The 10,653-nt window shown below is 44.6% G+C and overlaps 5 protein-coding genes across 5 annotated transcripts; 4 read left to right on the top strand and 1 right to left on the bottom strand.

Annotated features, from left to right (window-relative positions):
• Positions 1-1,113: 1,113 nt before the first annotated feature.
• PHALS_02579 (uncharacterized protein) lies at positions 1,114-2,610 on the top strand (the record flags this gene model as incomplete). The annotated part of the gene is made up of 3 exons (XM_024716987.1): positions 1,114-1,336; positions 1,425-1,813; positions 2,251-2,610. The coding sequence occupies 3 exons, from the start codon at positions 1,114-1,116 to the stop codon at positions 2,608-2,610; spliced, it is 972 nt and encodes a 323-aa protein (XP_024582531.1).
• Positions 2,611-2,850: 240 nt separating this feature from the next.
• PHALS_02578 (uncharacterized protein) lies at positions 2,851-3,324 on the bottom strand (the record flags this gene model as incomplete). Its single annotated transcript, XM_024716986.1, has 2 exons — positions 2,851-3,036; positions 3,226-3,324. The coding sequence occupies 2 exons, from the start codon at positions 3,322-3,324 to the stop codon at positions 2,851-2,853; spliced, it is 285 nt and encodes a 94-aa protein (XP_024582530.1).
• A 468-nt stretch (positions 3,325-3,792) lies between these two features.
• Positions 3,793-4,347, top strand: PHALS_14881 (uncharacterized protein). The gene has a single exon (XM_024716985.2). It carries the CDS (start codon positions 3,840-3,842, stop codon positions 4,101-4,103), a length of 264 nt encoding a protein of 87 aa, XP_024582529.1. The 5' UTR covers positions 3,793-3,839; the 3' UTR covers positions 4,104-4,347.
• A 3,818-nt stretch (positions 4,348-8,165) lies between these two features.
• On the top strand, positions 8,166-9,274 carry PHALS_02577 (uncharacterized protein; the record flags this gene model as incomplete). Its single annotated transcript, XM_024716984.1, has 2 exons — positions 8,166-9,171; positions 9,237-9,274. The coding sequence occupies 2 exons, from the start codon at positions 8,166-8,168 to the stop codon at positions 9,272-9,274; spliced, it is 1,044 nt and encodes a 347-aa protein (XP_024582528.1).
• On the top strand, positions 9,273-9,968 carry PHALS_14880 (uncharacterized protein). The gene has a single exon (XM_036407110.1). The coding sequence runs from the start codon at positions 9,666-9,668 to the stop codon at positions 9,867-9,869; it is 204 nt and encodes a 67-aa protein (XP_036263367.1). The 5' UTR covers positions 9,273-9,665; the 3' UTR covers positions 9,870-9,968.
• The last annotated feature ends 685 nt before the right edge of the window (positions 9,969-10,653 follow it).

Here is a 10,653-nt window from a genome sequence, read left to right as displayed (position 1 = left end):
TTTTTTTTTTTTTTTTTTTTTGTAAATAGTTTTTTTATTTTATACTCTTCGTATTTAAGTTCCATATTTTGATCTTGATGTTTTATCAAGAATAAATTCCGAATAAATCAGCCTCGAACTATTTGATTCCAATATATATGATATTTCAATAGCCATTCTGATTAAATATATATAAAATCCCCTTTACGAGAATTGAACTCGTATTTTTGCCGTGATAAGAAATGTCCTAACCATTAGACTAAAAGGGCTTTTTAAGTAGATCACTTTTGGAAAAAAAAGGTGATGATATATTTAGCAAAACCCCAAATTGAAAACATCTTCTAGGGTTTGCGGTATTTATGGTAGGAGGCCGCACCTGAGAATGAATAGTTATGTGTTGCGCCTCTGTGGAACGGATACTGAACTCCTGGAAACAGCTGAAGTGACAGATATCGTAGAAGTTTGCAGCGCCTAATCAGGCGAATAACGTGTGCCCAAAGTTGTTTTACGCATCAAGGGAGGCAATAATCAGCGACTAGTTTGAGGAGGAAAGTGCTTTTAGTGTCAAAAAAGCTGTAGATGTTGGATACTTCGAGAGAGACGGTCATTGAAACGGTGCGAAATAGCCTCATGTTAATTTCGATTCAGGCTCTTTAAATCTACATAGTCCATTTCACGTTGTCTGTGAGCTTCAGCCATTGCAATAGGTTACACTTTGCTTCAAGCAAATGCGAATAGTCATAATTGCGTTGCAGACCGTGAGTCTTGCCAGCGTAGAGCGGCCTAACCCACGCACAACATGGAGCTACTTGCTATGGGATATGCCCATATCAAGTTCAGGGTGCATCCGCTTGACTTACAAGCATTTGACATCCTTAAGATTCGTGCGTCGGGGGTGCAGCAACATCTTTACCACAAAGAATAGCAGAGTGATTATCAATATTTGCCGAGTATCTCTTTAAGGAAAGGTACTGGCTGGGTCGGTTCACTGGTATGGGAGATGCGCTTTGGCACACCTCGACTGTAAAATTCTGCCTATCACGAGGGCGGCGTTACCGATTGACCAGGCGATTGTTACTACGTACTGATCGGACGTGAAATGTGCTCTCGGTTCTGGTCCTGCGTGGAGCACGCATGTGCGCTCTCACGCGCCGTGACAAGAAAGAAGCTGTAGTCAAAGCCAGCCTTTATCAACTTAAGCCTCGTCCTGCTCGTAATGGTGATGGTCGCTATGAAAATAGTCGAAATGGCAATTGTGGACGTCGCAATGGCAACGGTAACGGTGGTCATGGTGCGTGGAAGAATTATGCTGCGCGTAGTAGTGGTGATCGGTTCAACGACCACTGTCATGGATGTGGTAAGTATCCACAAGCGACAAGACTGTATCCAGCAGAAGCAGGGCAGTGGTGATGAGTTCGTCTTCTCCGTGGTGTCCAATGAGACAGAAGGTAACTCAACGTGGTTTTCGAACAGTAGAGCTAGCTGCCACATGTCTGGAATGCTTGATGACTTTAGTGACTATCGTCAATCGGATACGCCAATCAGTGTGAAGGTTTCCAGTGAACAAAGACTCCAAGCAAGAGGTGTTGGCCAAGTTCGTATAATTCTCGCTGGTGGTTGTAGTGTCAAGCACACGGCACATCGATGCACCTTCCTCGGCTACTCCGACATGACGAAAGGTTTCCGTTGCTGGGACATCGTTGACCACCGTATTGTAACCACGCGGACGATTCAGCTTGGTGAACGCCCTCCTCCATGGCATTGGACTGTTATACCGACCGTCTCTCCGTCATGCAAACAAATGCAACGATGCTCGTCACGCATAACTGAAAAGGTTACACCCAGCATCAAGCTCGTTTGCTTCATCAGATCTCTTCCCTTGTAATAATTGCGAAACGATCATGGAATAGTGAAGCAGCACCTTCCTCAACTTGATCTCCTTCCAGCTACTCTTGAACCACTCATCTCACCGTCTAACCGCTGCCACCATAGTCTGCTTCCCTAACTTGAATGGCTGAACCTGATTATGTGGTCGAACAGGTCGTCAAGCTAATCGATAACGAACCCTCTCAGGTTGACTACAGATGATTTGGTTGCACATGTGGAAATTGATGATCTGACAACGATTCGATAAAATCTCATCAACATACCACTATCGATACATCATACGCCTCGCAGGGAGATATGCGTCAAACCGTGGCGAGTATTCTCGCCCAACAAAAATCATACGACGAGACCGTGCCTCCTATGTTGCTTCTCAGTGTCGTGTAGAGATCCCGAGGTCTTCTGCTACTGACATCAAGGCGTTCAAAAACTTTTGAGGCCCGTATACCCGCAGGAGGCGAAATCGGCCACGCGGCTCGTATTGAGCACTCTCGTCCTTACCTTTGGCATGGAGTTCAATTCGGGCAAGTCGTTCGCCAAAGCTACGCTGCAAAGGATCAAATCGCACTCATGATGAGTCGCATGGCAACTCAGCACTTGGCAGGTTGTACCGTGACTTTATATTTGTCAAGTGTGTTAGATGCTGAGCGGCAACCCGCGTCTGAAGAAGTTGAAGACTATCAACGTTCTTGCTGGCAGATTTTTCATCAAATTCTCCTACGTGGACTCACGGACATAATGCTTTAGCATTTTTTTTCATGGTTTCGCCGGTGTACGACACCCTTGCGACATAAATTTGGTGATAGGGCTCACGGTCGTGATCTGGCGCTTGCACTTCGTGTCGAATAAGTGTCCGGCTGAATTTTCTTACGACTTGTTCTGCAGCAAAGTCGTAAGAGATTTTGACCACGGCAAGGATGCGCCGTTCCAGTAAACGCATCTTTCGTTTGGCTACCGCTTGCTCAGTAGCACTTACTTGGGCTAATGCTAATCCGAGTTTGGCAGAACGTCCGCTTTTGATGCCTTGTGTTCTATGGCAGATTCACCTGCCACTTGATGATTTCGCCACGCGTAACATCGCCGCCGCAAGTTCCAGCCATCGACGCGGGTTTGTGCCTTTTTTAGCTGCTTGAGGAAGAGATTCAAAAAGAAGGTCAGCTCGGAATCGGGTCTCTGCATGACCACCAACCTTAGCTTTTCCATCTAGCAAAGGATGAGATCAATATTGATAATACTCTCTCGATATCGACGCTATAGAAATCGCAAGGCACAATATCGCCTCCATCAAGTCTGACGTCAAAGCCAAAAGAAGTTATTGATCATCGATGAATTTACAGCTGTTTTAAACAAGAAAAAACATACGCGGGGTGATATTGCTTTTGTGTGCATTCTTACGAAGCCACAGTCTGATGGCATTCCTAGAACGGGTTTTGTTCCTAAAGCCTGAGACGATCTCGGCATCATTCGAGAGCTTTGACGTGACCGTGGACAAGAAGTTTGATGAACGCCATCAGATTGTAATGGTCGAGGTCACGAAGTCTGAGGCGCTATGAAAATAGAACAGCGTCGATGGAAGTAGTGCTCAAAAACGGAAAGAAGTTAAAGAGGTTGGCTGTGCTATTTCATTTTACGACAAGCCCGATTCGGTAGATGACAATTGAAAAAACGCACGAATTATCTCGGTTCCTGAAGGCGCTCATGGTGTATGAGATTACGCTGATGCCAGCTGCACCGACAATGTTTGATACCAAGCACTGGGTCAAGTTTTTCCACGATAAGCTGGTACAGTGGCTGTCGGATTACCACACGCGCCTGCTCCACCTAATTTAACTGCTCAAGCGCCTGCGGTGAGTTCTGAGTCGCTTAGCATAAATTTTCAGGAGTAGGAGCAACGGCACGGCAATTATATCGACGAACTCGAGGAGCTGAGCATACACGACGATGGATAGCATGCGGACGAGTCGGTGAAGCTGGCAATGGGTGGTCTCGACACCTTCTCTGATTTGGACAGACATTATGCTCCTCACCGTGAACACCTTCGGCGTGAACAAGATTGGCCAACTATTGATCGAGTATTTACTCTTCAGATACTCCATGTTTTGCCTACAAGAGACCACATTTGCCATCCAACCGCCATCACGACACGTTTATATTTCATATTGAGTCGTCATATATACATGAGCAGTGTGAGCGATGCCGATGCGCTGCCAGACCGGCCAATGCGAGGAAGGAAGAGTTAATTCCTCCTCGGTGGTGCACTCTGACTTTCACCGCCTTTAAACACATGGCGAAGTCCCACGCTTGACGGTCATCGGTCGCTATGACCTTGTGGTTCGATGGCGGGCCTTGCTCTTATTCACATCCGCAGCGTATACACACCGGTTCTTATTTAGTAGTCACCCTGCCTTGAACGAATCCGTCAGGGGGCTTTGTATCAAGCCCCCTGACGGATTCGTTTAAGGCAGGGTGACCCACAATCTGCTAAAGGTTCTGAACAGGCTGCTAGATACGAGTACTATGAGCTTCCCAGTAGATTGTCGCTACGACGCGAGTACTTATGTTGCCTCATGTGGTTTTCGATGCTTGGCTCGTCGACGCCTAGCGCATCCACAACGACTCCATATGAGTGTTTGCAGATTTACGTCTCAGAAAACCTCCTGAACGTGCTGCTATCCAAGTCGTTCTACGACCTGTCCTTCTACGAATAAAAACTCTTTGAGCCGATTTGCGGAAGTGACCACCTGTCTGATGATGTCAGCCACAAGGTATTGCCAGTTCAGACCTGACAAATGGAAGCTTGACCGGGTCATGATAAGTACCTGCAAGCCATATCGGCAATTGTGCGTGAAACAGAACCGATACACATTCAGCTCCGTTTAGTGACAACGCTTTGCAAAGCTCTCGTAAAAGCTGGTGTTTCAGCATCAAGAAAAAGCTTCAAGGTCTACAAAGAATGCTCCACCTGCTACGTTTTTAATCTGTCAGAGCTGCTCGCGAGGCGCTCGATCAAGTGGTTTTGCGATTTCAAGCGAAAGCGGTCAAACACACCCATGACGGACGAGCAGCGATGTACAAGTACAAAATACGGTGACAAGGTCAGGCCAGTACAGCCAGATACATGCGTTCACTTTCAAGTCATGAAGTCCGAAAAGTTCACGATAGACTTCTTCTGTCCGTAAGAATCAACTTTGCACCGGGCTTTCATTAACTTTGGCCCTGATACCAAGCAAAGTGTCGTGATCAGTTCGCACGAGTTCTGCCTACGCTTTCTGAAATACTTAAGTTCCGTGGTGGGTGCAGCAGGTAATCCCGGTGGTCAGACTCTGCCACCTAACAAAGACATTCGACGCAAGACTCTCGACTCTGTCATCCGCGCTGTTCCAGAATCTGACAGGATGTTCTGGACAAGGACGTTAACGCAACTCATTTCAGAATGCGACGTCTTCTTCATTACGAGACGGTTTGATGGCTTCTTTTGACCAGGCTGCGATAACTGTCGTCTGGAAGACAGTCTCAAAGAGGCACACCACTAGCATCAAAGTGCAAGTCTGCCGTAATGCTGCCGCAAAGAAGGGCTCGCGAGCCAGCCCATCGACTATTGTCGGATTGCTCCGGCTCAAGTCGACTTGAGGTTCTTTCAAAGGCATATGACTACAAGAAAGCATCACAGCTTGATCCCCTGGACCAAAAAGTATTTATCCTTGGCCATTCCCTTCACCATCTCGTACACTTCCCTGTGATTTTCCAGGGCTCGTCACAAGTCGTGATGGAGAGTATATTTTTGCCTTCCTAAACGCGTTCGACCACACCATTACGACTACCTGCTCCGGCTGCTTAAATGCATCAGGTTTAATCTGGAGTTGTCCAATGGATCGCGCTATTGTACCTGGATATGTTCGCGCATTTGCTACGTCGAACTTACACTAAGGCCGACGTTATAATTTATATCTAAAATATCTTTAATTTTTTGGTGGTTTGAAGCAATGAAGCCCTTTGATTGCTTAGGTCTTCATAGACTCACTCGTCATTCTTCTTCGCTCGAATAAATGAAAACAGTGTTTGTTTCAGTGACGATGACACTACAACGAGTATGTTTCGTCGCCGCTAAGCAGACCCATTGTGAGCCTGCAGACTCAGCTCGATTGGGTTGCGGAGTTGAATTTAGCATGTTCGCGTAGCTTCGCTAGGCCGACACCACGTTTGCCCGTCGAAGCCCGGTTCGACTTATGATCAACCAAAGGGATTTAAGCTCCCCAGCATCCGATTTCGGTGATCATCACCTGCATGATGAATGCGTTGGCTCTATATGTAAATTTCTACTTTTTGAAGCAGTCATTTCAATGTCTTCTTATTGCGTAGCAGCAAAATCGTTATAGTTGTAGCGAAACGAATGCCAAAATTGCACTGAATTGATTAGATAATACAGCAACTTTCCCTCCCTCCAGCTTATAAGTACAAAAGCGGAATGTGATATCGTTTCGAAGAGAAACGGGAGGACAAGACAAGTTAGTTGTCAGCGATCCTGTTTGATCGAATAAAACAACGTGTACTACAAAGTCACTTCTCACACTCATGTAATTTTAGCATGCTTGCTAAATAGTGATATCCTCTCCGTAGCCTGGAGGAAAAATAAACGTGCGCGATTGACTGTGCTGTAGTATGAGAAGTGTCATGAGCCAATTCTAACTGAAATTGGAAAAATGAGGTGTTGACGGACTTGAAAAAGTTTCGCCACAATCTGCGTTGGTGTCACTGCCCATATTGATGACATTCGTGATTGCGCGTGATACTTGCGTATGATATCAGTGTTAACGACAACTTTTGTAAGCACTCTTACTTTTATACCGGTCTTTATGGTTTCGTCTGGAAGGACTTCTACAGTTCCTTATTCGGACTCGAAATGGCGCGCTTCTTGCGACTTTCATTCCTTGTGTTGGTAACTCACTTCTTTCGATTGCCAGCAAAGTATTGTGAGACAATAACAATACCAGTCCGCGTACCTGGCTCTTACTGTCATGTATCGATTTACAAAGCGCTTTCCGACTAAACTCTTTGAGCAGATCGTTACTTATGCAGCCAATATGAATATCCGAGGCTAAATATATTGCAATAACTGCCGCACGTAACATTATACCGCAAAGATTAAGTTTTCTGTTCAGCACGCTTATCAAATCTGTTTACATGTCGAGTTCTGGATCTTTGCTTTAGTCTGTATCCTCCATTGTTACCGATTTGTGACGAACACTATTGAAATTTCGCAAACTACGGTCCGATGCATTTGTCGTGGTGAAGCTACCAAATCAACGCTGTCTGAATCAAGATTTTTGCAGTCTGCATTACGTGGTGACGCGAGATTCTTGTGCTAATATTCTAGTTCAAATACACGGTGTGTGTTTGCATGCATATCTGTTCCAAAAGACCGTTCGTGTCAACTTTAAATACTCGAAGCATCAGATGATATTGTCAAAGTATCACGACCACAACACCATCTATTTGTCAATACAATCTCATTTCTCACTCTTTCTTAGCTTTTGTTTAGCCGATCGAGCAAAGCCCTTATAATGTTTCTCGTACGCTTAAATCGCTAGTGTGGCCAAGGTGACTTCCGATTCGATTAAACTTAGAACGTAACGCGCACAGGTCGGTTACTGCCTCACAACACAAAAATGCAGGTGCGAAGACGTCTCGAAAAGAAATGGAACAACATCCAAGTTGGTCGTCAAGGTTCTTATTCGGTCGAACGACTCGAAAGTTTTCATGCGTACTGCGAATCCACTTCTCGTACTCGTGTAATTCTGGTATGTTTACTCGTTCCGATACCTACTCTAGCGCTTGCGATCTTTCTGGAGTGCTTACCGCTCCGCCAACCGTCTGAGGGATGGAGAGCAAATTGGATGTTTTGGATTCGTCAGACAATATTAGTGATTATGACGACTTTGATAGGCACTCTCAGTTTCAAGATGTTTATACCTGTCATGGAGGTATCTCCTGTTCAGACTTTTGCCATTCCTTTTTTGCTTTCGGTGCTGTACATGACTACCATGCTAGTAGCCGCTAGCAAAATTGGGTACCCTCTGCCGTTTACTGTACAACTTGGAAACGGGGTGGTTACAGCCTATATTTTGGTAGTCTTAGTCCTCGTGTTGGGCAGGAAACCATTCACAAGGGAATCTATTTGTCGACCATATCTTTTACGATTTCAGAGGTATCAGTATGCGTACGTCGCGTTCACTATCATATATCCCTTTTGCAAAGCACTTCACGATTCAATTTATCCGGTGTATCGAAACTTTCTAGTGTTGATGCTGCCAATACTGAAATTTGGGGCAAAATATATTGCAATAACTGCCATACGCGAATTGGAGGACATCATACCGCAAACGTTAAGTTTCACTGTGGATCTGTACAGCTCGCTTTTCATGTCGGTATGCATGTCAAATTCCGTATCTTTGCTTCTGTCTATTTCCTTCATTGTTGCCGACTTGGGACTAACATTATTGGAATTTCGCGAACTACGGTCCAATGCATTTGTCGTTGTGCAATTACTCAATCAACAACGAATTGCTCGAGAATCGATGCAGTCTGCATTATTGACTGAAACACCAGATTTACTCGCAATGATTATTGCGGTAACGCGAGATCCCCACGCTCATAATATAGTTTCCCTGCGTGGTGTGCGATTACATGCCTGTCTTCCGCATCCTCTCCCAGAAGATTGCTCCAAGCAACTTCAAATTCTCGCAGCATCAAGATTATTTTGTCAAAACATTACGACCAAAACACGACCTATTCGTCGACGCAATCAAATGTCGCGCATTTTTCCTAAAACTTCTGTTCAACCGGTTGAATTTAACCTTGTGAACGTTTCGACGAGACAACAGCCTAAAAAATCTGCTGATCTTCCCAGAGTCTCTGATGTGAAAACCAAAAATGGCAAAAGATCGGAATATTTTGTTTTGCAAGGGCTCCAGTTTTTATTTCATTGTGAATATTTGGCACTAGTGGAATACATTGAATGTGTTGTTCCCACCATATATGTCATTTACAAGTCAGTGCTCGAATTGCTTCCAAATGTCGTTTACTTTCCTGGCGGTGCTGGCAAATGGGGTACCTTTGCTATATCAAACATTTTGATCTTTGCTTTGTTGGAAGTTGGGTCGTTTCTCTTCTTAGATCAATTTATACAACGCAAATTTAAGGTCTCTCCTATGTATCAGGTCGCTTTTGTACTTGAAAAGATGTTGTGGCAGGTCCAATCGATGTTGCTTCTCTCGATTAGTCTTCTAGCGTATGATCTCGCTCATCACGGTATGTTATGTAAGTATCCTTTTGTATGGATCAAATCTATTAAATGCTGCAATTATGTACTTTAGGAGTCGATTTCACTTTCCGATTCAATTGGCTTCGATAAGTAATTTGCTTTCAAGATACGAAACGTGGTATCAACGTGGAACCGCTTATGATGATGAAGCAGCATTGAAGAGCTACGTTGAGGTTTCGATGTTGCATTTGCTGCTGTACTGATTGCAAGACATACCAAAAAGGTCTACCGATAAGTGCGATAATGGTTGCTGAAAACTAATGTTGCAAGTGCTTAGAACGATAACATTTTGACTTTCTTAGCGTTTGCGCTCCCACCTTGAAACTGGATTTCTCATCTTGAAAAGGTCTTGCTACCGAATCGGACGACGGAAGTGAATCCAATTAAATCGTAAACTCCTAAAATACTTATTTGCAGCTTTTATCACACAAGATCTGTGCAAAAAGAGGCTTATATAACATACCTTGATGAGCGAGATCATATGCTAGAAGACTTATCGATAGAAGTAAACTCGGACGACTGCGAGAGCGAAACTGCTGTTATCGATTTTCCCCCGGAAGGCAAACGTCATGCTCTTGCCATGCTTTCAAACACCGCGCTACGGCACGGGAAGATGACTACATGGGGGCATGGCAGAATAAAATTAATGTTGTATCATCGGATTCAATGGGATAGAAAGTACTGACTAACGATTTAGCTGCATATGCGTCCCGCCAGCTGCTATCGTTCAAATATAAATGCGAACTGTACGAGATAAAACGCGTGAAATTTGGCACAACCGTTGCATATAATCGCTGCATTGAAATGGAGCCCAAGCGGCGACGAAGCTACCGCTTCACAATTTGCGCGACTTTGCGCTTGGCTTGTTTAGTGACTTAATATGTGTGGGAAGAATACGGCCGATACAAGTAGATTTTATGAGTCGCCACATCGACCTTATGATGACCGACGTCATGCCCCGAAAGCAAGCCAAGTTTTTCTGAGCACTGTACCGCTAGGAAATTTAACTCTTGACCAGCAGACGCTGTTTAACCGATGACTAATGATTAATGACCGACACTGTTGTTATGGGATTACACGTACCCTGGTATCCCATGTAGTGAGCCTAATATATAAATCGAAATTTCGCAAGCTATCCACCGAAAGTGCGTCAGGGTTGCCGTGCATTTCGCTCTGAGATACTTTAACATAACGAGTTTGGATTTACAAAACGCACCGCAGGTATCAACCCAGCTCACTCAGGACCTGAAGAGAAAGCACATATTGCGTCTAACCAGTGCATGGTATGTATCGCATATTTGTTTTGGCAACGTCAACTTTATAATAGACGACAATTTTTAGTCGGGTTGATGCAGAAGTGCATCCACCACCACATTGAATCGACCCAGTCTATACCTTCTCTCAAATGGATACACGGTAAAGAAGAATATTCATCTCGTCATTCTCCGTAAAAGATGTGATGAAGATGT

The sequence above is a fragment of the Plasmopara halstedii genome (genome assembly GCF_900000015.1).
Source record: "Plasmopara halstedii genome assembly, contig: Scaffold_2061, whole genome shotgun sequence".
Classification (NCBI taxonomy): domain Eukaryota; phylum Oomycota; class Peronosporomycetes; order Peronosporales; family Peronosporaceae; genus Plasmopara; species Plasmopara halstedii.
The sequence above is the reverse complement of the archived record's forward strand: the minus strand, read 5'-3'. Positions and strand labels throughout refer to the sequence as shown.

Bases quoted from the DNA above. Each gene is read 5' to 3' on its own strand.
- PHALS_14881 (XM_024716985.2), top strand. From the start codon at position 3,840: ATGGGTGGTCTCGACACCTTCTCTGATTTGGACAGACATTATGCTCCT.
- PHALS_14880 (XM_036407110.1), top strand. From the start codon at position 9,666: ATGCTAGAAGACTTATCGATAGAAGTAAACTCGGACGACTGCGAGAGC.